Below are 24055 nucleotides of genomic sequence, written 5' to 3'. Positions count from 1 at the left end.
TTCCCATGACCTACCCCACCCCTGGCTCTGAGTGGAGAACCAGACAAAACGATTCATCATCTAGAGATACATTTACAAACTGACTTAGGAGAATGTCCCAGAGGCTACATTACCTCTTCAAGTTCATTACAGTATCTTTAGCTCTTACTGCAAACATTGTCACATGCCTTTCACAAGCCAGGATGATCTATATAGTATGCTCAATTTGGCAGAAGTTATGTCTGTTGCTTCTGTCTTGAAAATCAGCAGCATGCAGTGCAATACGTGGTGTGCACAGAGTTACTGTTTCAAAAAGTGAAAAACTACTGAAGTTTGACTGAGGAAGGAACATGATCTTTATTGGCTTATATGCAAAGTTTAATTTTGGTTTTATGCAGAGTTTGCATAGTTCATGATTACTTTCTAATGAAAACTAGATGTATTGTCAGTGACCTTGAAGAAGATCAGGTGACAGTAGCAAACAGGAAAATCTGAAGAAGAGGCATAACTTTTAAAGTAGAAAGGTCAGCAAGAACTGCCTGAAACAAAACAAAACAAAACAAAACAAAAAAGAAAAAGAAAAAAAAAGGAATTATTAGTATCGGTATTCTGATCAGCCAAGTGACGCCTATGAAATAAGGCACAGAAACACTATTACAATGTAGTTCTGACATCAACACACTCTAAATGCCTCAGATTTGTTCCAGATCTCTGTTTGGAAGCTACAACCTTCCTTCTCTTTTTTGAACATCTTAATGTTAGATCATGAGCAAAACACTCAAAAGTGCAGTAGAAAATAACCTGGACTTTAGCCTTGAGCCTTTTTCAAATATACAAGGTAGCATGAGTTTATAAGAGGTCTAACGTTTCAACTTGCTTCTATAAATAAATGTACATTATGAATCCTAGTCCCGTTATACTGGTGTAAGGAGTAACTGACTTCAGGAAATCATTTTGAGATGGAACTAATATCTATTCAGTTGCAAGATGCATAAACATCCTCCTCTCTTTAAATAAAGAACACAGGTAGCTATTTTAAGGATAAAATTTACATTTCTATGAGATATAACAAAGAGTAACATTGTAAATAAACCACTGTTTAACTGAACCATGTTTTCAGGTATAAGCTATATATACGACCGAAAAAAATCAGCTTTAAATAATCAACTCACAACGAAAAATAACCAAAAAGCCCATGGATCCCAGGTATCTTTACTAAATCATTCAAACACATGCTCTTTAATTCTTTCAACTGGCTTGGCTTTGTTCTATGAGTGTAACACATGGATGTGAACAATGATAAGAACATGCAACATAAGCCCCAATAGTTTCTACTAAAATGATGAGGTACCTGTTTCCCATAACGGGTAGGGGGGTTTCCTATCTATTATCATCTTTATGACTCCTTCCCAAGCAACACTGTTTCCATGTAGTTGAGGAATTCTGAATACCTACTATTACTTAGCTCAAAACTTACAAGTTTTACCTAAGTAAAAAAAAAAATTAGGCTCCAAGTAATGTGTACAAGTACGCATCTGAGACTAAAGTGCCCAAGCCTGGCAACCTCTCAGGACCTATTTCCAGCCCATCTGAGTGAAACTTATCCTTACTTCAGCTGCAGCCAGTGATGTCACCTCCATCAGGTTCACTGCTCGGAAAGCAAACACAGCAGCTGCCAGGACTGGAAAAGAATGCACACTATTTCAACTGCTGGCCTACTCATCAGCCTGACAAATTTACCGCTATGCCCACAACCCACTATGAGAGCTCAGAACTGCTGATGAAAACTGCATTCCGAATTAAGGTCTGGCAAGGAATGGGAATTGTCTTCCATGGAGAACAGTGCCTGTGGCACAGTTTAGGGAAAAAAGGGAAGTTCAGCGGTCTTAAAAAAGTCATTTTATGAATCATTTCTTTTGTACCTACAACTTCAATTATGACAGTTTTTAAATGGCAGGAAGATCTAATCACTGTCGTAAATTTATTTATTTATTTGTTTGTTCTGTTTTGTCTTTTTTAGGGCCGCTCCCATGGCATATGGAGGTTCCCAGGCTAGGGGTCTAATTGGAGCTGTAGCTGCCGGTCTACACCAGAGCCACAGCAACATCAGATCCAAGCCTCGTCTTCGACCTACACCACAGCTCATGGCAACGCCGGATCCTTAACCCACTGAGCGAGGCCAGGGATCAAACCCACAACCCCATGGTTCCTAGTTGGATCCCTTAACCATTGAGCCATGACAGGAACTCCCATAAATTTATTTTGATGTAGGTGTTTCTTACTGATGCAATGGAGAGGCTTCTGAAAAGTTATATGTGGACTGAATTTTTAAATATATCAAATGATGTTTCAAATAGATCAAAGAGATATCCTAATAAAAATTTGGCAATAAAGTCTTTCTTAAAAATATTTTTATACCATTTTGTTACATTTATATTTTTATACTCAGCATTGACTTTCTTAGAGTGTCATAAACGGATATATCTGTGGGGCGGGCTCCTGTGGGTTGATCTGGATATTTACATTAATGTTGCCTACGGGAAAAAGAAGTTGAAACTTTGAAGGAAAAAAAGCCCAACAAACAAATTAAACTATTATGGAACATCTTAAAGGTCAATAATATATATTAAGTAGAAAATATCTGGATTTTTGTTTGCATTAATTGCATGCAATGAAAAGAGAGTAATGCTCACATTCGTTCCTTTTTTTTTTTTTTTGTCTCTTTAGGGCTGCATCTGAGGCATACAGAGGTTCCCAGACTAGTGGTCAAATTGCAGCTGTAGTCGCTGGCCTACACCACAGCCACAGCAACGCAGGATCCGAGCCATGTTTGAGACCTACACCACAGCTCACGGAAACACTGGATCCTTAACCCACTGAGCAAGGCCAGGGACCGAACCTGCGTCCTCATGGATACTAGTCAGATTTGTTCCCACTGAGCCACGAAGGAAACTCCGTGTTACGTCTTATTATATAATCCACCATAAAGCCTCATGGAAGAGAATGAGTCACCATGAACAATTTAAGAGGTTTAGGAAACGCTGATAAGGAGACGGTACTGTATGGAGAGGATGCTTGACTCCTCCCCCTTTTTTCATTACCAGTGGGGGCAGTTCATTCCCTACCTCTCAAGTCCTTGAAGTTTAGGTGATAAATGGTGAGGAATCTTTAAAATTATTTGGAAGACTATTCCTACATACATTGCATAGCTAATGCAAATACATTTTAAATACATTTTTACTATGGGAATAACGATAACAGCAGTTATTTCTCATACCAACTCTATGAGTTAAGTACCATTTTACTAACATGGAAACTGAAGCACTGGGAGCTTGGATGACATAGAGTCACACAGGTAGAAAATAGTAGAGTGAATACTCAACTCTGGCTCTAGAGGCCAAGCATTTAAACAGTAAGTGATGACATTCCTGAGACTGAAGGTAAGCACGATGACTCATTCCTACCACGGAAATCTGTGTGCTTTCCTAAGAACTGTCTTCTCTTCTGTCCCTAGAGATGGCCTGAAGGATGACACCCTGGTGGTCCTGGGCTCTGACCCACCTAGCAGGTGGCTGTGCCTATGGAGTAGAAGTCAGGATCCAGGCCTCTTAAATTGCCCCAGATAGAGGCAGAGTGGAACCAGTGACTGGGGAGCAAAGGCATTTTTTGACAGGACAGCAGACTGTGGACAGTTTGGCAAAAAAGCATTAAAACCAGTTAGGAAAATGCTGGGAGAAAAAGATGGTAAGGGTAAAATAATTTGAAAAGTCAAATCAGCTGGGATTATTTAATATGCAACAAGGGATATAAGAGATCTGGGGCAAAGAATTTATTCTTTAATTGAAATGGAGAAAAACTTAAGTACTTTAACATCCCTGAGCTTCCATTTTCACAAGAATATCAAAGAAAGCCATTTCTGTGGACCAGCAACTTCTGTATCGTTTTCTCATATCTGGAATCATATATGACAATAGAGACATTTTAGAAGCAAGGGGTGTGGTCCCTCTTTCCTTTTTTGTGTGTAATTTCACTGAGCTGGTGAAAGCTGGACAGGATGGTCAAATTTTCTGCTGTAGCAGGAAAGAGTTCTACACGGTGGGAAATAGTTTTTCCAAAGGTAGATAAGAGGGAGAATAAAAGCGCAGTTCACTAATTAACTTCAGCATCCACAACGCTTATGTGCTCATAACCTTTATTTATCTTGGTGTCACATCACAGAAGTTCCTTTCCTTTTGCTCATGTTTGGTTTGCCCAGCCCTTCCGCAGAGCAGGTTTCTTTGCCAAGGAGAAAAGGTCTACGCTTTGGGATATTTTCAACTAAAAACATGCTTCATATGAAAAAAAGAAACTCACATATTTACATCTGGTCCTTTAGACTGTTCTCATGACTTTAAGCAACTCTGTTGTGAACATTAAGACACCTGTGCTTTAAACTGTTCTTCAAAAGGCCCTAGTTAATTCGCAATCAAAACCAGTCAGTATTTACTAAAACATTTCTAAAGACTATGTAAATTGACGTAGGCAAAAAAGGTGGTCCCCAATATTCAGATCAAAACATGTATAAAATAATCAAAACGAATTCACCTACATCTATATGCAATTACCTACCCTGTGGCTCTTTATCTGAATTCCATGGTAGGAACTGCCTCAGTCTAATTCCATTTCTAGATATTCTATAGCTCTTCTCTTGGGATTTTTTTTTTTTTTAAACCACTCAGAGAAAGGGAATGGATGTAATGGTGTGGATGCATTTCTACCTATACATCAATAACTTTTTTTATTAACGTATTAAGGTCACAGCAGAGTGCCTAGCTTAGAGCAAATGCAGCTTTCAACATTCATTTATTTCTCTTTTACGTTAGTTTGCTGACAGGTGATAAGCGACAGAATGGGAGAATTTAAATTGGAAGAGGCCTTGAAGGTCTTCCAATTCAACATTTCTTTCATGATAGATAGAAAACCTCTTAACCCTGCAGGTAACAGTTAAAAAGCTCATTCTACTTTCGGAAAATCATAATTATTAGAAAGCACTTGGTTACACTGAACCCGTTTCTTTAACATGCTCTGTATATCTTTTTGAAATGATACAAAAAGCGGCATACAACACCCTTCAAATTTCTGACCTACCCAGAAGAGCTACTTGGTAGAAAATCTGAAGTCCTTTTACCTGAGAAATGGTAGCAAAAAACCAAGACTACTTAGCCCGGAAAATAGAAGACGTGGGGGAAAGGCGGGTGGGTGAGAGAGTAGAAAAAACACGATGGTGACTCTGGCTTAGTGGTAGTACATTTTAACAAGTTATATCATCTAGACATGAGACGGGCTACTTCGTAAGACAGGGATTACCTACCACCGAATGTTCAGAGGATGAGAACTGCCTGTCGGAAATATTTAAAAGAAGTTATACCTGATGACCTGTGGGATTCCTTCCATCTCTAGATTGTATCTATCACTGCCACGCAGCCCAAAGAGGTGATGGCAGACCATTTTCCCCTAACTCACATTTGCCTGGACTTTAAAAACAATTGAGATAGAAATTATTCTATTACTCTAAAATTATTGAGCCAGAAATACTAGGAGCTGTTAAAAACACCAGTAAATAGTATCTCTGAATGTACCAGGGACAACATTTATCTTCATGGCACTTTATTATTACTCTAATTTCCTTTTCAAAATGCCACATAATTATTCTAGACCTCTTGACATTCAAAAATATGTTGACATGGTACCTAGAAACTCTTTTGCAAGAAAAGAGTCTTCGATTAAGCATTATTTCCAAATGGCTCACAGACGTGCCTTCACAATGCAATCACTGGGTAAAGAACCAAAGACTGAAACGTGTTAGATACTTTGTTCAATATCACACAACTGGAGATGGTTGGAAGCAGCACTCTGCCAAATTCTCTGCTCCCAGTCCCTGTGATAACCCTGTAATACTTATCTCAATTTCCTGATAGTTTCAATGCTGAAAAATAACTGCATCTATTTTACAAAGGAGAAGCAAAATAACTGAATGAGAAATCTGTGCCCTATGTGTTACCATACAGTTGCCCTCTGTTATATCTGTTATAAGAACTGCTTAGGGAGAGATGGATTTTGTGGCTGCCTGAAAAAAAGGATGAATTCCTTTTGGCTTAAGAGAATATCTCAACGGGCAAACTTAGCCACCAGGGCAGGAGTTAGAGACTGTTAGCAAAAAAAAAAAAAAAAAAAAAAAAAAAATTCTGAATTCAATATAAACTGAAGTCCAGAAGAGATGAGATGTCAACTCTGCAGGGAAGTTCAGTCTCAGCTTGGATTTACGTAGCAGGTGAGAAGGGGCCTGGAATAGAACACTAAGAGGAGTCCAGGGAAGAATGGATGTCTGCCTACACTCTGCTGCACAACTCACGGGAGCTGATACCATAAGCCTGGCTGGACTAAGAACAGGGGAGAGGAAACAGACTTTCCTGGAAACCACCAAGACAGACTAGGGTTAAACTGGTGACATATCTGGATCATAGAACCTCAGGGCCTGTCTTTGTTTTTGTTTTTGTTTTTTTTTTGGTTTTTTTTTAGGGCTACACCCAGGGCATATGGAAATTCACAGGCTAGGAGTCAAATTGGAGCTGTAGCTGCTGGCTTATGCCACAGCCACAGCAACGTGGGATCTAAGCCACATCTGCGACCTACACCATAGTTCACGGCAATGTCAGATCCTTAACCCACTGAATGAGGCCAGGAATTGAACCCACCTCCTCATGGAGACTAGTTGGATTCATTACTGCTGAGCCACAATGGGAACTCCTGAGGGCCTGTCTTCTAAATCAGATAAATTTAATAAATGTTCATGAATTAGAAACGACAGACAACTGTATACTCAAATTCCAAATACATGGTGAATGTTAGAAAGGAAAGGGCCTTTACTATAGAAACAGCATGTGTTTTACAAACAAGCACTTACTCTTACCAGCAAGAATTTCCAGAGAGTTGTATCCTAGGATTCTATCCCACAAAAGCAAGAGTTGATCTGTAGCTAAGTATCCAGAGAAAGCTCGAACCATCCATTTAAATGATATGCGAAGTCTGTATATGGAGAAAGAAAGAAATTTTACCAATGGAATTTCTCCTCATCAAAAAGCAATATCAGGAGTTCCCCTTGTGGCTCAGCAGTAATGAACCCAACTAGTATCCATGGGGAGGTGGGTTCAATTCCTGGCCTCGCTCAGTGGGTTAAGGATCTGGCGTTGCCATGAGCTGTGGTGTAGGTCACAGATGTCGCTTGGATCTGGTGTTGCTGTGGCTGCGGCATATGCCAGTGACTACAGCTCCGATGTGACCCCTTGCCTGGGAACCCACATATGCTGTTGGTGTGGCCCTAAAAAAAAAAAATTCCATGAAAAGGACTCCCAAGTTTCTGAAATTCTCAATATTAGATAACTACTGTAATATAACAAAGTAGATAGGGCAGTAGTACTGATAAGTCGAGCTTTTTTGGTTAGTTTCAGTATATCTGTTTATAGATGCCAAAAAAACTTTTGGCCACTGGACATTTTAAATTTGAAGAATTCATTAACTTTTAAAGCTAAATTATTAACTTTAATTAGTTTTATTTTACTGCATCTCTCAGAGTGTTGTCTTAGAACAGCACCACCACACATCATGTCTCCCTGCTCCCTAATATATAGAGCACAGAACCAGTTTCTTATAAATAAAGTTTATTGAGGTATAACTTATGTACAGTAGAATTTGCTCTTATTAATGCACAACTCTGAATTTTATTAAGAACCAAATGGAATTTTAGAACTGAAAAATATAAAAACAACAAAAACAATAAAAAAGAAAGCAACATTTACTGGATGGATCAAATAGCCAAATGGAAATAATCAATGAGAGAAGCAGTGAATTTAAGTACAAATCAATAGAAATGTCCACTCTGAACTATAAAGAGGACTGAAAAAATGAACAGAGCTTCAGGAGCCTGTGGGATAAGACCAAAAGTTTTAATATTTGTGTCATCAGAATCCCAGAAGAAAAGGAGAATGAGTGCAGTGCAGAAAAAATATTTGAAGAACTAATGGTTGAAAAAATGGTTAAAAAAATGGCAAAAGAAATAAGCCTCAAATTCAAGACACTTAGAAAACCCCAAACAGGGTAAATCCAAGAAATCCATGTCCAGATACATTATGATCAAAGTGCTGAGAACTAAAGACAAAGATTTTGATAGCAGCCAGAGAAAAACAAGACTTGATATTATTTCTTTCTAAAATTTTTGGTAGAATTTGCCTGTGAAGCCCTCCAGGCCTAGAGTTTATTTGGAAGTAGAATGTGATTAATTAAAGATGTACATTATAAACTGTAGGGCACTGTCATAAACTGAATGTTTGTGTTCCCACTCCCACCCCTAAATTCATATGTTGAAACTACCTCTTAATGTGATGGTATTAGGAAAGAGATATGGGCTTTATAAATTGATTAGGATTAGATAAAGTTATGAAGGTGGGTCCTTATGTGATTAGTGCCTTCATAAGGGTCATGAGAGAGCTTGTTTTTCCTCTCTGCTCTCCATCATGTGAGGATACAATGAGAAGTCAGCAGTCTTCAAGCTAGAAGCTCTCACTGGAACTTGACAATATTAGCAATCTGATCTTAGACAGTTGTTCTCTTTATAGCAATTTGTTAATAGCAGACCGAACTAAGATGGATACCTATCAAAAGATATATCATGGCTCGGTAGAAATGAATCTGACTAGCATCCATGAGGACACAGGTTTGATCCCTGGCCTTGCTCAGTGGGTTAAGGATCCGGTATTGCTGTGACCTGTGGTGCAGGTTGCAGATGCAGCTTGGATCTGGAGTTGCTGTGGCTGTGGCGTGGGCCAGTGGCTACAGTTCCAATTCAACCCCTAGCCTGGGAACCTCCATATGACACGGGTGTGGCCCTAAAAAAAAAAAAAAAATTTTAAAAAGAGATAAATAAATAATAATCTAATACTGGAGACAAAATGGAATAAAAATATTCAATTCAAAAGTAGGCAGAAAAAATGGAAAAAGAGAATAAAGAGCACATAAAACAAACAAAAAAGTCTATCAAGATAGTAAATAATATCAATTGATACTATTTTAATCCAGTAATATCAATTACATTAAATGCGAATGGAATAAACACACCAATTAAAAGACAAACTGCTACACTGGAAGACTCAACTATACTTTTGACAAGAAAGCCACCTGAATAGTAAAGACATTGATAATCAATATATTAAAAGTAAAAGGACAGAAAAGAATACACTCAACAAGTTGTAATAAAAAGAAAGCTGGAATGGTTATATCAGACCTAGTAGATTTATTACTAGAAAAGACATTATATAATGATAAAAACAGAGATTCAACTAACATGAAGTAAAAAATATATATACAGCATTGAAGAAATAAACAGATAAATTAAGAGGTATAATTAGAGACTAACATTTCATTCTCAATAATCAATAGAAAAAGGACATAGAAAATTCACAAGTGTATAGAAGTCTTGAACATTATCAACAAACTTGATTTCATTACCACTTATGGGACATTTTGCTCCACACTAACAGAATATGAATTCATGCGTACATGGAAGATTCTCCAAGATAGATCATATACTGGGTCATAAAACAAATTGTAACACATGCAAAAGAACTAAAACCTTATGAAGCATGTTGTAGAGCTGTAACAGAATTAAAACAGAAATCAATAACAGAAAGATATAGTATCTTTCCAAATATTTGGAAATTAAAAAAGCACTTTAATATAACTAATTGTCAAAGAGGAAGTCACAAGGGAAATTAAGAAATATTTTGAATTGAATGAAAATGAAAACATATCAAAATTTGTTGAGTGGAGGTAAAGCAGTGCTTAGACTACAACTTATAAGACTATTGCTTATATTAGAAAAGAAGAAATGTCTCAGATTAATTATCTAAATTTCACTTTAAGCAAGTAGAAATACAAGAGCCGAATAAAGCTACAGCGAGCATATAGAAGGAAATAAATAAAAGAGCACAAATCAATGACATTGAAAATAGAAAAACAGAAAATCAACAAAACCAAAACCTGATTCTTTCAAAGAAGAATAAAATTAATAAACTTCAGCCAGAATAATCCAGAAAGAGAGAGACAAGATACAAATATCAATCTCAGAAATGAGAGAGATAATGCCACTCTGATTATACAATTAAGAATAATTTAGGAATATTGAGAATAACTTTATGTCCATATATATTATAACTTAGATAAAATGCACAAAATAAGGAGATAACCTGAAGAGTCAAGAAGGAGATAACCTGAAGAGTCCTATATCTGTTAAAAAAGTTAAATTCTAAATTAAAAGCCTTCCAACAGCATAAACATTAATTCATGATAGACTTTTAATAACTGATTTCTAGCCTGACAATTTAATTTTTATACTTTCTTCTGCATAAGAATTTTGATGTTTATCACAATTCATTGAACTAAATTTGTTCCTTTTAATGATTAAAGTGTATAAATAGGCTAGGGAGAAAAATTACTGGGATTGTAGTTTCTAGCAGTAAACTAAATACCTTTACCCTAGTAAAGAAAAGCATAGTTATATTCAAATGTTCATTTCACAATAGTAAAAAAAAGAGGTCAGTTTACTACAAACTTAAGAAAAAAAAAAGACTTACATGTAATATAAACTATATTTTTAATGGCTACAAAAGAAAGAGTGTCAGGTATAATCAATGGATGACATAAAATGTTTTATAAATGGTATTTCTGAGATCTAGGATGTCTGAAATTCAATGGTGCTTTATAGAATGGAGATATATATACATTTGAATATATCCACTATATATGTATGTTATATATATATGCATATATTCAATCTTCAAACAACTCCAAGAAGTAGGAATTCTCTTGCTTTTAAAGATAAAGGAATTGAATTATCTTGGTTTAAAGAAAGACACCGAGGCTTAGATAAATTTAATAACTTTACCAGGATTATACAGTTTAGTAGAGATAGAATTTGAATCTGGGTCTGTCTCTTAAGCCCACCCGCTCATTCATTCATTCATCCATCTGCTATGGATTCAGGTGAGGAGAAGACAAGTATGAAACTGTTCTATTTCCCATTAATTCCTTTTGTGGTTGCAAAGTTAGTGCTCTCTTCAAATATGCCCTTATTTAGGAGAAAATGTTACACAGAGAGGAAGACAGTAACAAAACACTGATAAATCATTTCGAAATCTCTGTTGCCTTAGATATTGTTAATTAAAAAAGAGAGAAGAGAACCAATAAAAATGAAGTCCACGTACTCTGTATACTCACCAATAACTCATACTGAGGTAAATGAACAAATACTCAAGCTATCGGAAGGGAAAATCACAGTGTACCACCATCGGTAGGTAATTAATCTAGTTTGCTTTAATGGAAGACAGCAAACTTTAATCTATATGGCTTTCATAAGTTGTTTTCTGATAAATTTGATTTTAGTATTGTCACAATTCTCAGGTGGTATTTGTTTCCATAAATTTTTGCATCCGTTTGGCCAACATCTTTCATTACGGATAGAAATTAGTTCTTTTGGTGATTCTTGTACCAAGCACAAGTACCCTAGCAAATATAAATTTATTAGGATTTTGGTAAGTCTTCCAAGGATTTCTGGCACCATGTTGAGTCATAATTTACTGTTTGATAATTACTGTTTTATTGGGGAAACTGATAGTTTAATTTATCTGAAAAATTACTGAATCTTTCTGGTGTCAATTTATTCTCCAATTAGAGAAAAATACTCACGGTTGAGCCCCAATTTCTCGTAGATGATAAAAGAGTTGGGGGAGATAAGTTTGAAGAAGCGTTTCGAACAGCAGACAGAGTGACACAATACCCTGGGTATAATAATAAATCACAAGAGAAGTGCATAATTTAGGATTTAAAAATGAAGTTGGCCAACACATCATTCAAATGGAAATGAGAAAAAAAAATCAATATAAATATTTTTATATTAAGAGCCCCAAACAGGAAATGCACTAATGATCTTTAACATTCCGTTTAAAGATAAATTTTATCTGCTTTTATGGACACTCACTCCTAGAGATACTCTGAGGAGCCTTCGTTCTTAACAATAGGCTTCCCACGTAGCCTGGCATGTAGCAATGCTCATGTTTTTCAAAGAAAACATCATTTTATAGAAAACCTGCTTCGCTGAATGCCATATATTATCACTTAGGCCCAGCAAAATTAGTTTTTTCTGGATGCATTCCAGTTTCCAGGTATTTCTCTGGTGCTACAGCCACACCCTTGACTTTCTCCCTCCAATACGTCCCTTCGCTTCCAGCTGCCTCACCCATCAGGGAAAATATTTCCTGCTTTTTTCACCCTTTCGTTGAAATCTATCCCCAGGGAAACACTATTGCTGACTGCTTGAAATTTGTGTCAGGAAGTTACCAAACAAGAATGTTTGATTACTTAGTATAAGGATAACTTTTTAAAACTGAAATCTACTTTTTAAGAAGGGCATTATTTGTAGAGGACAAGCAGATGGTTTTTCAAGTTCATTTATTACTTGACAACTCCGAATAAAATCTTTCTTGCAGCTCAGCATTCCTCAGGGCTGATCTTTGTAAGGAAGTTTAATCCTCTTTTTGAGTTTCCAAAGAAATAAGGCTGTCATGATTCCAAGTTCAGTCTGGCTGCAAGCCAGAAAAGGAGATGACCGCCTGTAAGTCTTTTATTTCACTGAATAAGGAAGGGGCAGAGGCAGGGCTGCTGCAATCGATTTGCAGGGCTGCAAAAGGACACGTAAGGAGCCTGGCGACAGAGAAGGAGTATCTAAAGTTCCTCGGTGGCCAGCTTCAGCGGCCTGCACAGGGAAAATACCACAGCTATCTACCGGGCAGCCAGTTAAAAACCTTTTTTTTTGTTTTTTTTTTAACTCCGAAGCATAAAATGGGACTGAATATGAGAGTAAGAAATCTGAGGCTACGAAGGAGCCATTAGAAAAGAGAATTATTAATATATTTCTGGTTATTCTAGATTATGAATGCAGTATAGGTCCTAAATCAATTAGTCTCAGAGAGAAGAAACCCAAGATAACTGGCGCTACTTCATTTGCTCACCTAAGACATCCTGGATTTCTGTTATTTGCCAAACTTTTCACCAGCAATGTATGAGAGCAACAGTGGAGACGGGGAAGGTGGAACAGCAATACACAGAATTAAAATGGGGAGATGATGAAAAGCTATTAAGTTTAGTAGCAGTGACAGAGTCTCCTCTTTCAGGAAACTTGGTAGCCTTGACACATTCCTTTTTTTTTTTTTTTTTTTTTTTCTTTTTTGGCCAAGCCCCAGGGTAGGTGGAATTCCTGGGCCAGGGATCGAACCCAGGCCACAGCAGCAACCCAAGCTGCTGCGGTGACACCAGATCCCTAACCTGCTGCACCACAAGAGAACTCTGACACATTCCAATTTTTAGTGTTTCTTCTGGAGAGTCAGTTAAGTCACCCACAGGTAGACAGACCAAAGGAGGCCCAAAGACAGATAAAGTAAAACTGAAATAAAACAAACACTGCTTTTACTCAGACTAAGGGGGGAGCAGGGGCGGGGAGGGAAGGAAAGATCGGATAAAGGACCTGCCCAAATAAAACAGATACAAATATTTAACTCCCAATATGTTTCTCCTTGAATTTCATGTTAAGAAACCATCTACTGAATAAACACAAAAAATGTAGTTTGATAGCTGATAATTCGCCTAGTGTGATACTGAACAATGTGACAAATAGATGTTTAATTTTCATCAACAAAGAAAATGATGATGATGATGATGATGATGACCCCACCCCCACGATAAACACAGCAGCCATCTATCTACTAAACACCTGCCGGGAGCCCAGTACCCCCAGGGTGCTCTTCTCTATAGCACCACAGAAACTTATTACTAACTTCAGTTCAGAGAGGAGGAAACCAGTGTTGAAAGAAGCTTTGTCAAAGAAAATAATTCAGACACTGCTATGTTTTTTCTTTCAATATATAAAAGATTAATTTCAATGCAATTGATAAAGGACTTTTTCCTCCCTATTACTAAAGCTACTTAAATATCAATTTCTTCCCTTTCATTTATTCTACAGAAAAGCGTTGCTTGACATCACAAATTAACATTTGTTTTTCTTAAGGAAAGAAAGAACAGATTAGAGTCTGGTTTGATTCATTTTTTTAATGAACTTACAGAAGGATGAGAAGAGATGGAATGAAGTCTGAAGAAAAAACGCACATACATCTCACGGAATATCTGATACAGTTTGGAAGGTTCATGGTATAGAAAACAAAGTGGAGCAACTGAAAGAACAAAAAAAAAATTAATTGATAATATTGCAGAACTACTAAAATTTTAAAAATAAGTTCATAAAATATGAAAGAATAAAGAAATTCTTTATAGTAATAATATTCATTCACAGACAAGCTTAAAATCATATATATATTCTTTTTTCATGTTGAAAAGGGAATATATGCACGTGTAAAAATTGAGTTATTAAAAATTAAAAAGAAAGGAGTAAATTATAAACTATTATAACCTCACTAGTAGAATAAGAATGAAACAGTAGGACTGTATAGGGATATTAAAAATTTTAAATAACTTAAAAACTACATAGAGTCAAGTCTCCTTTTTTTTTTCAGTTGAAGTAATAATAAAATGACAATCAGGCAATTCATTTTTACTTTGTTCCACAAAGGATCTTTCAAAATTTTTAATTTTTGAAGTCAGGGAAGTAAAATATAAGATGATTTGTGACTAGCTTTTAGAATGATGGTCTTCAACTAACTGAATTTGAAAATTAAAATTGTAATTAACAGTTTAGGCTATCAGTTTATATTGGCATATTTCAATATATATTTAGACAGTTTTCTTTCTTTTTTTTTTGCCATTTCTTGGGCTGCTCCCATGGCACATGGAGGTTCCCAGGCTAGGGGTCCAATTGGAGCTGTAGCTGCCAGCCTACGCCAGAGCCACAGCAACTCGGGATCTGAGCCGCATCTGTGACCTACACCACAGCTCACGGCAACGCCGGATCATTAACCCACTGAGCAAGGGCAGGGATCGAACCCACAACCTCATGGTTCCTAGTCGGATTCCTTAACCACGGCGCCACGACGGGAACTCCTATTTAGACAGTTTTCATAGGCTTAAAACAACTGTAAGAAAATATGAATTCTCTATTGAATTTGAATAAGTTTTCTTTTGTATCCAGTTCATGGCAAGTAAGCACAAGTGGGTCAACTTAACCAGACAGCCCAGAGCAGAATGTGAGAAAGTCAGATTTTAAAATCAGATGCTGATCTGACAGTGTAATTACTGTGCATTGACAAACACGGTCATGATTTTTACCTTTTCAAGACTTAAGAATTTTAGGTGGCATAAATACACTTATAATGCAGATATATAGAACTGCATTGCCTAAATACTAATTTTAATAAAAAGTAACTTACTTATTGGGTAATTTTATCTACGATATAAATCAGACAGGTAAGAAGGTCTTAGGCTCTATAATCTGTCGGTAAAGCCCTGCCGGCAGTAGGTGTTAGGTAAGCAGGGAAACCAATGAGCCAACCAGCTCACTTCTTATTGACCATGTAAAAGGAAAAAATGATTTAACAAGTTTTAAACTGACAAAACCAAAATTCAATTATCTGGAATAAATGCAGTGCACAGTATTCCTGATGAATAAATCATCAAAAACTAGCACTGCAACGGAGAAATTTCACTTTTTCTGAAGGACAAAAGAGAGAGAAGTCAATTTGACGGGGGTAAATAGCTAAAAACATACAAAAAGAATTCTCTCTCTATATATAGGAAAAAACCTTTATATTACATATATAAAGACATGTGTATGTTTAAAAACTGACAGCCATGTCATTACACTTCACAATTAATTTAAAAAACCTAATTTAGGAATTCCCATTGTGGCTCAGCAGGTTAAGAACTCGACTAGTATCCATGAGCACTCGGATTTGATCCCTGGCCTTGCTCAGTGAGTTAAGGATCCAGCGTTGTGGTGAGCTGTGGTGGAGGTTGCAGATGTGACTCGGATCTGGTGTTGCTGTGCCTGTGGTGTAGGCCTGCAGCTGTAGCTCGGACTCAACCCCTAGCCTGGGAACTTCCACATGCTGTGGGTGTGGCCCTAAGAAGTCACAACAAACAATCTTATTTTATTATCAAAATAAATTACTACTTATTAAAATAGCCCAACTTGAGATATCCTATATATTTAACCAGAATAACACATGTTCTAATTGCAGCAACCTAAGAAAAAGCAATGTGGCAAAAATACATGGTATTATTCAAATTCAAAATGAAGGTTTTTGGAATGAATTTACTTTTTGTTGAGGCATATGTTTTCCTCCAACTTTTTAGTTACTGATATATGAACAGTTGTAATCTGAATCTAAACATTTTAAAAGTTCAGTAATCATTAGTGATCATTTCCAGTGAAGGAATGAAAGAGAATTTTAAAATCAGTACTTTTCTACAAACACACGTAATATAGAAAACTTTATAATAAGTTATGTTGAATTCCCTTATACAGCTATGAAATGGAAAAGCTTTAGGCCATTACATATAATATGTATGAAATTTTCTATATGATGTTTATTTTCTATTTTAAGTATCTTTCTCTTTTCGGTTCTTCCACAAAAATGAACTAGCTCATTATCTTTTTAACCCCTTAAATACTGCACTCTAAGAACTTATGAAATCATAATATACTACACATACAACTTTATTAATCTACATAAATGGGAGAGAGGACAGGCCAGCTTAAATCGGAGAAATTTTTTATATATTTTTAAAGAGACGAGTGTTATAATTTTAAAGGAATACAGTAACTAAAGCAAAAGTGGCCCAGTTCTATTCAGAGTTTCTTGGGATCAGTTGTGATTATTCCATCTACTGGTTCTAAATAAGTGATTGCTGCTCTAAAGTACCTGTGGATGTTTACCATATTTTTCTAAAACAGCAACAACTCTATATCAAAGATTTTGCATCATCTATTTCCTTGGTGAACATTTCCCCCTCTGGTGTACAAACTACTCTATTAAAAGGACCAGAAATATGAATCGGCAGCAGACAATGATGGCTTTTGCAACCCGAGGATAGTTAGAAGGTTTAAACTTTCCTGCCGTCATTAACTATCCTTCAAGTTGCTCATGTACACCTTTTAAAAACTATTCACTTCAAAAATGCTTACAGTTGGGGAGTTCCCGTCATGGCGCAGTGGTTAACGAATCCGACTAGGAACCATGAGCTTGCGGGTTCGGTCGCTGCCCTTGCTCAGTGGGTTAAGGATCACGGCGTTGCCGTGAGCTGTGGTGTAGGTTGCAGACGAGGCTCAGATCCCGCGTTGTTGTGGCCCTGGGCGTAGGCTCCGATTGGACCCCTAGCCTGGGAACCTCCATATGCCGCGGGAGTGGCCCAAAAAAGCAAAAAGACAAAAAAAAGCTTACGCTTGGAATTATTAGAACGGAAGGTTAAAAGGGCTAACATTTTTCTTCTTAAAGGTAAAATTTATATTCTTAATCTTTAGGTTTTCCATTTTCTCGGTTGCTCCAGAGAATTAAGTACAGCACGCTGTAATTCAAGCCCACGGCCAACACCACCAAAAGCAGCATGATGCAAAATGCCTCGGCACTTTGAGTTCTTTTCCCTGTATGCTGGTTTTAAAAGTTTTATATCATGTCATGTACCATTACTGCTTAATGTTGAACACGTGAGGTTTTTTTTTTTTAAACAAAGGGTTAATTTATTGCTGATTCTTTTTATAAAAGTATTACGGTTTTTCTATTTAGTCTAAAGGTTGGGGAGTAGGAATAGTTGGACAACAATCTTCAACAAGTTCACATGTAATACATGAAAAATTTAAAATTAAGTGGCGTTAAGGTGTAGGGTGTTCTTCCTCTTGCATCTTCGTTACACTTCCTGTATTCCTCCACGTGAGACCAGAAAGCTCAAACCTGCACATGAGTGTCTCAGGATGACCAGATGTTTCCATGTAACTGTTGTTTGTATACCAGCCAGTCTAGAGAAATTATGAACGCACACTCAGTTGTCCCTCCCTCTGCATCCTTTCTGACCTATTATTTTTTTTTTTTACATACTTATGAGAACTAGTTCAGGAATTCAAGCAATCTCATTGTTCATCTATTAGAATTAAATATCAATATCAATCTCTAGTTTTCACTGAATTAGAAAATGGGAAACCACAGAACCATTTTCATAGTATGTTCAATTCTAATTTGACAAGCCATTAACATCTGAGCAATTATGATGACCCTTTATCTAAATTTTTTTTAATTGGACATATAAACAGATACCAAACCCAATGTTGAAAAAATGTGGGTGATGTTACACAAAGTGTGACTTTCATGTTTAATTTCCTAAAGTGTAATAAAAACAGTGAATATTTTAAAGCCCAACTTACCATACATTGAAAATCCATGGAAAGGGATTACACCTGAAAAAATAAAAAAGTATTTCTTTTCAATTAGTATACTCACTGAGTTATTAGGTAAACTTTATAGAGGATTAAGACCAAAAATAGAGAGTTTCCTATTTTTGCTACAACTTTGTTCAGCAACGTCAGAAAGACAGTGATGGTAACCAACAAAATGATATGCTTTTTAATATCTTTAGAAAAGCAATATAGACGTTTTCAATATATATCTAGTTCTTTCTATTAAGTTGGAAATTAAGACTGTGAATGTGTATTACAAAAAGAGAATGAGGCAGATTACAGAACTAAGTTGAAGAACTAACTGTGATGGTCTCAGAAAGTCAGATTAAATCCTTGAAACAACTTCATCCTTTATATCAGAATTCAATCTGTTAAAAGATAAATGAGTATTCAATGCATCTTGTAGAGATGCATTCCCTTATAAACTTACCAAGAATTACATCAGAGGATGTGGTTTAGAAAAAATATTGGCAGGAACATGGTATAAATTGAGTGTAATTTTTGGCAAGAGTTATACACAGGTAAAGTACACATTCATTTAAAAGAAATACTCAAAGCTTAACTTGGTGTGCTCAAAATCTTGTCTCATTCTAAGTGAAAAATTAGAACTTGTACAGCTTAGTTTCAAAACAGGAGTTCTGTAATATACACTACCATATATCTAACCCTGTACTAAATCAGGCGGCAAGCAGAGAAGAAAGCTGAGTTTACTTTTTTGAAAAATAGTATAGAAATACTTTATTCATTTGCCATGTTCAGAGGCAAACACTTAGTGCTGGCAGAGACTTTACAGGTCATCTAGGTTAAGTTCTAATAAGTGATTGTTCAGTCTCAGTCTCAAAGACATCCAGCAGTACAGGGCACATTATCCCCAATACAACCAACTACAATTCTGAACAGGTTTAACTTAGGGGGAGTTATTTCTCATCCTGACCCAAACTCTGGATCCTTGTAATACCCTTCTGCCATTCCTAGTTCTGACCACAAGGGTCACATGGAACAAGCCTGACTTCTCTTCTATGAAAACTTTCAGAAATATATATATTTGTCTTTTTAGGGCTGCACCCCCAGCATATTGGAGGTTCCCAGGCAAGGAGTCGAACTGGAGCTATAACTGCCGGCCTACATCCCAGCCACAGCAACATGGGATCTGAGCCCCATCTGTGACCTACACCCCAGCTCACGGCAACACCGGATCCTTAACCCATTGAGCGAGGCCAGGGATTGAATCCACATCCTCATGGTTCCTAGTCGGGTTCGTTAACCACTGAGTCTCGAAGGGAACTGTCAGAAATATTTGGAGACAGTGTTCTCTCTAGCACCCTCATCACCATCACCCAGTTGGATTTTTTTTTGTCTTTTGTTGTTGTTGTTGTTGTTGTTGCTGTTGCTATTTCTTGGGCCGCTCCCGCGGCATATGGAGGTTCCCAGGCTAGGGGTTGAATTGGAGCTGTAGCCACCGGCCTACGCCAGAGCCACAGCAACGCGGGATCCGAGCCGCGTCTGCAACCTACACCACAGCTCACGGCAACGCCGGATCCTTAACCCACTGAGCAAGGGCAGGAACCGAACCCGCAACCTCATGGTTCCTAGTCGGAGTCGTTAACCACTGTGCCACGACGGGAACTCCTGGATTATTTTTTTAATTTGCTTTTATTTTGTTTTACCCGGAGACTCTGAGTTTCTTTACCAGTTCCTCAGATGAAGTGGTCCTGAATAGCTCCTCTGTTCTACTCTTGCTCTGGACAAGCTGTGGTTCACTACAGTCCTTAGAGTGAGGTGACAAAAGCCCCTAAGCATTTTTCCTCCCTACACCCCTTCTCCCAGCTAAAGCACGGTGCACTTGTGCAGCTGTTTCTGACCTCAATAAGGGACTGTATTCTTATCTCTAGTGCGTTTCTTCTTTGGCGAACCATTCCAATTTGAGATAATCCTGGATTCTTATCCTGTTATCTAATGTCCTCCCAATTCTTCCTGGGTCTACATTGCTGAGAGGTTTGATAACTGCACTATCTATGTCTTCATCTAGAGCATTATACAAATGCCAAGACAGAGCAAGGACAGGTCTTATCTCTAGAGACCACCTTTCCTATTGCTGAGTAATTCACTGATCAGCACCCTATTGCGGTAAGTGAAGAGCACAGGCCAGGTGTCAGACAGACCGGGTTGGATGCATCTAGCTCTCTTGTTTAAGAACTTTAGATAAGTTTCTCAGCTGCTCTAACTTGCAGTTTCCTCATCGTGTAAATCAGAGATAATGCCAGAACTACATAAACGATTAAATGAGATAATGACAGTAGTTTAGCCATTAATAAATAAATAGCTTAGGCCCATAATAAAAGTTAATTATGGATACTATTATTCACAAATTAGCTCATATTTCTTTGTTGGTTCTAGCAGTAATTTTATCCAAAAAAAAAAAAAAAAGAGAATGAGGAAAATCCAATATTATTCTGAGCTAGTATACCAGGCCAAACACCTTTAGGATTTTGTGCATTACTCTTAAACTTCACAGACTAGAATTCCCAGAATCTACCTTTTCCCATTTCCCCTAGTCTTTGAGAACGCACCGCAGATGCATGTTGTCCAACTCTGTGTGAATCCCTTGTTGTTTATCTGTTGTTTGTCCACGTCCTTGCTTATCTGTTTGATTCGCCACCTTGTGCTTCTAGAACTTCCCTCCTCTTCAGGAGCTTCACACCCAACTGCAGAGCTCCTTCCCGTCACTGGGCGGCTGATGCCACCCACCGACATGAACTCTCACTGGTCTATTTTGTACCCCGACTGTTTCTCACACACTTCATCTGCTTTCTCATGTCCCTTGAGGTAAGTCTTCGGAAAAAGACAGTTCCTTACTTTTTTGTTTTTCCCCCAGAGATACCATCTTCAACTATGTTCTGAACCCTGTTTCCCTGACTTTCTCTCAGAGAGGCTATGGTCAGATCTGTGGCTTATCTATGTGCAGCCTGTGAACTAAGAATGGATTTTACATTTTTTGAAAGATTATTAAACAACAACAACAACAAAGAGGAATATGTGGAAGAGACTATGTGGCCAGCAAAATTTAAAATATTTGCTATCTGGCCCCTTACAGGAACAGGTTGTCAGCCTTGGCTTTGGAATCCTGTCCCACCAGTTTTCCTCCCCCTCCTTGTATGTGTATCACTCAACAGAGCAGTGGGCCTCTGCTGGGTACCAGACACTGTTCTGAGATCTGGAGCTTAGTTTTTCTTGGGGGCAGAAAAAGCATGATAAAATAAGTGAATTATGTCAGGCAGTGATAAGTGCCAGGAAGAGAAATAATGGAGGGAAGGGGCATAGAAGGGACAAGCCCTGGGGAGGGAGGACGCCATTGAAGTTGTGGAGAACGGAGTCGCCTGATCAGGGAGGGGTGACCTGGAAGCCCTGGGCTTCACGAGGCGACGGTCAGGAATGGGGCTGAGTTTCCTGGTCGGTGGCCTGAAGGCAGAGGGTGGTGGCGTCAGCTCTCACTGCTGCCAGTGGGGAGCAGGGGGAGCAGTGGGGAGGTCCCATCCAGGAGCATCTCTCTCCAGGTTCTCCTATGTCACTGCAACCTTCCCGCCGAAGACATCAGAAATACCCTCACTAGTAATAAAACCACCACGAAGAGGAGGAGGAGCACTCGTCCCTTTTCTTCCCTGGGCCTTATTTCCCATCCAACACATCTCTGCTCTCTCTCCTTCCCCTGAGGCCAAGCTTAATTTTAAAAAACTATCTCAATTAACTCCCCTTACTTCCTCCTTACATACCCCTAACTCCTTATAAACTGGTTTCCACTTCCCTCACCCCAACCTCCCAGTGCTGAATCCGGGAGTCTCCTCTCGGTATGTCTCCTGGGCCCCCAGCAACTGAAAGTTCCTTCGCAATCAGGCGCGGAGGACGCTGTGCAGATCCGCCCGGCCCCGGAAACTTCTGCTGCCCAGTGTTTGTTTCTTTCTTTTAGGTTGTGTTTTGGGCTAGTTCTCTCTCTGCCCACTCCTCAAATACAGCTGCTTTCCAAGACTCCATTTGTTTTCTCTCTCCTTCCACCAGTATTCTCATTACTAATCTGCAACTCAAACAGTAAAAGCCCCATTTCCTGGCCTCTGTCTGGCCTCTCTAGTTCTGGGAACAGCTCTTCACCTCCCTAGGCTTCAAGAAGAAAGCTTTGAGTCATCTTTGCTCTTGAGTTCTCCCTCAGCCCTTACACCTAAATGTGACTGTGGCCTTTCCTGGCCCTTTAGGGTAAAGAACGCTTAACTCTTCAGGATGTGACCACAATCTAACATTGGCAGCTTCATTTTTCTCCCCTGCCCCACAAGTACCAGTCCAAGCCTGCCCACCTAACTGCTGACTGCCCCTTCAGCCTCTGGGGCTTTCGACAAGGGCTACAGGCAACTCTCCTACACTGCTGGCCCTGTCCCAGCCCCACCTTCTCAGAGTATAAACAATACTCCTCCTAGAAAGATCCCCCGGCAGCCCCGGACTCCCCACCCCAGTCATTCACTAACTGGTACCCTCGTATCAGCTGACTTGCCCTGGGTGATTGAGGGACCCCTTCTCCTCTGTGTGCCTAGACAATTCTGCCCAATTCTGGCTCCACCTGTGTACACTTAGGTCACTTATTAACCTGTTTGCTCATCCAGTAGTCTCCTAGACCAAGGACAGGGGCCTTGGAGTCAGGGCCCTGCTCTGCCCTCCGCTGACTATATCCTTCGCCCAGAGTCCATGTCCTTCCTTTCAGACCACAGCACAGATACCCAAGACTCGGAGCCTCTAGCCAGCTCTCAGGGTCTGCATGGCCTCTTTGGTACCTTCCTGATGGGTACTATCTTCAGGATGGAGAGGTGGCCAAGGGTGGCTATCGGAGGAATATGTGAACAGAGCTTGGACTGGCAGCCTAGTGAGTCCATGTGCATGTGGGCTGGACCCATGGATGAGAAGGTGGTGGAGATACCACAAGCTAGGGATTACAGAGGGCTCTAAGAATCCTGAATTTGAACCTGGCCTTCCAGATTGTTATAAAGGTATTTTTTTCAAGACAAGAAAACAAAATAGACTTTACTTATCTGTTCGTTAGTCTGATTTATAACTTCTAAAAATTGGGATTTATAGTAGATGGGCTTCCAATTGCACTCTTGCCCTAGACCCTGCAAAAGTTAGGAACATCTTTAAAATGAGGACAACACTGTCACATATAAAAGGAGGATATGCCTTCATATATAGAATGAGGACAACACTGTCATCTAGAAAATGAGGACAATACCAATGAAGTTGTGGATTAAGGATTAAGTAAGATGATGGATGCTATGCGCCTAGCATAAAACTTGATGCAAAGTCAGTACTTAACTAATGATGTTTTCCTTCTCTTATCATACTGCATTAGAGTCATTTTTGTTTTTCTCTCTTCCAATGGAATAAATCAAATGACTACAAAAACTATTCCTTATTTACCTCTATATCCAGAGACAAATTTAGTGCCCATAATAGGTACTCGTACGAAATGATTGTGGAATGAATATGTAAAACACTAGAGAATCTACCTCTATCATTCTTCAATCATTCACTCCTCCCTACTGCCCTCCCAACTCCCTA

The 24055-nt window shown here is 38.4% G+C and overlaps 1 protein-coding gene across 4 annotated transcripts in view; it reads right to left on the bottom strand.

The window, feature by feature from the left end:
- Positions 1–311: 311 nt before the first annotated feature.
- Positions 312–24055, bottom strand: part of TBC1D19 (TBC1 domain family member 19) — a 120776-nt gene continuing 97032 nt past the window's right edge. For 3 of the 4 annotated variants that reach the window (XM_047798790.1, XM_047798792.1, XM_047798793.1), the window contains 6 exons: positions 18428–18460; positions 14182–14291; positions 11755–11846; positions 6929–7044; positions 1590–1660; positions 312–518 (listed from right to left, as the gene is read on the bottom strand). In XM_047798790.1, the coding sequence (XP_047654746.1) occupies positions 444–518; positions 1590–1660; positions 6929–7044; positions 11755–11846; positions 14182–14291; positions 18428–18460 (497 nt within the window). In that variant the 3' untranslated portion in view covers positions 312–443. The remainder of the gene's footprint in view (positions 519–1589; positions 1661–6928; positions 7045–11754; positions 11847–14181; positions 14292–18427; positions 18461–24055) is intronic. The other variant, XM_047798791.1, reaches the window with a different exon arrangement.

This window comes from Phacochoerus africanus, chromosome 10 (genome assembly GCF_016906955.1).
Source record: "Phacochoerus africanus isolate WHEZ1 chromosome 10, ROS_Pafr_v1, whole genome shotgun sequence".
Taxonomy (NCBI): domain Eukaryota; kingdom Metazoa; phylum Chordata; class Mammalia; order Artiodactyla; family Suidae; genus Phacochoerus; species Phacochoerus africanus.
This window is presented reverse-complemented; position numbering and strand designations above follow the sequence as displayed.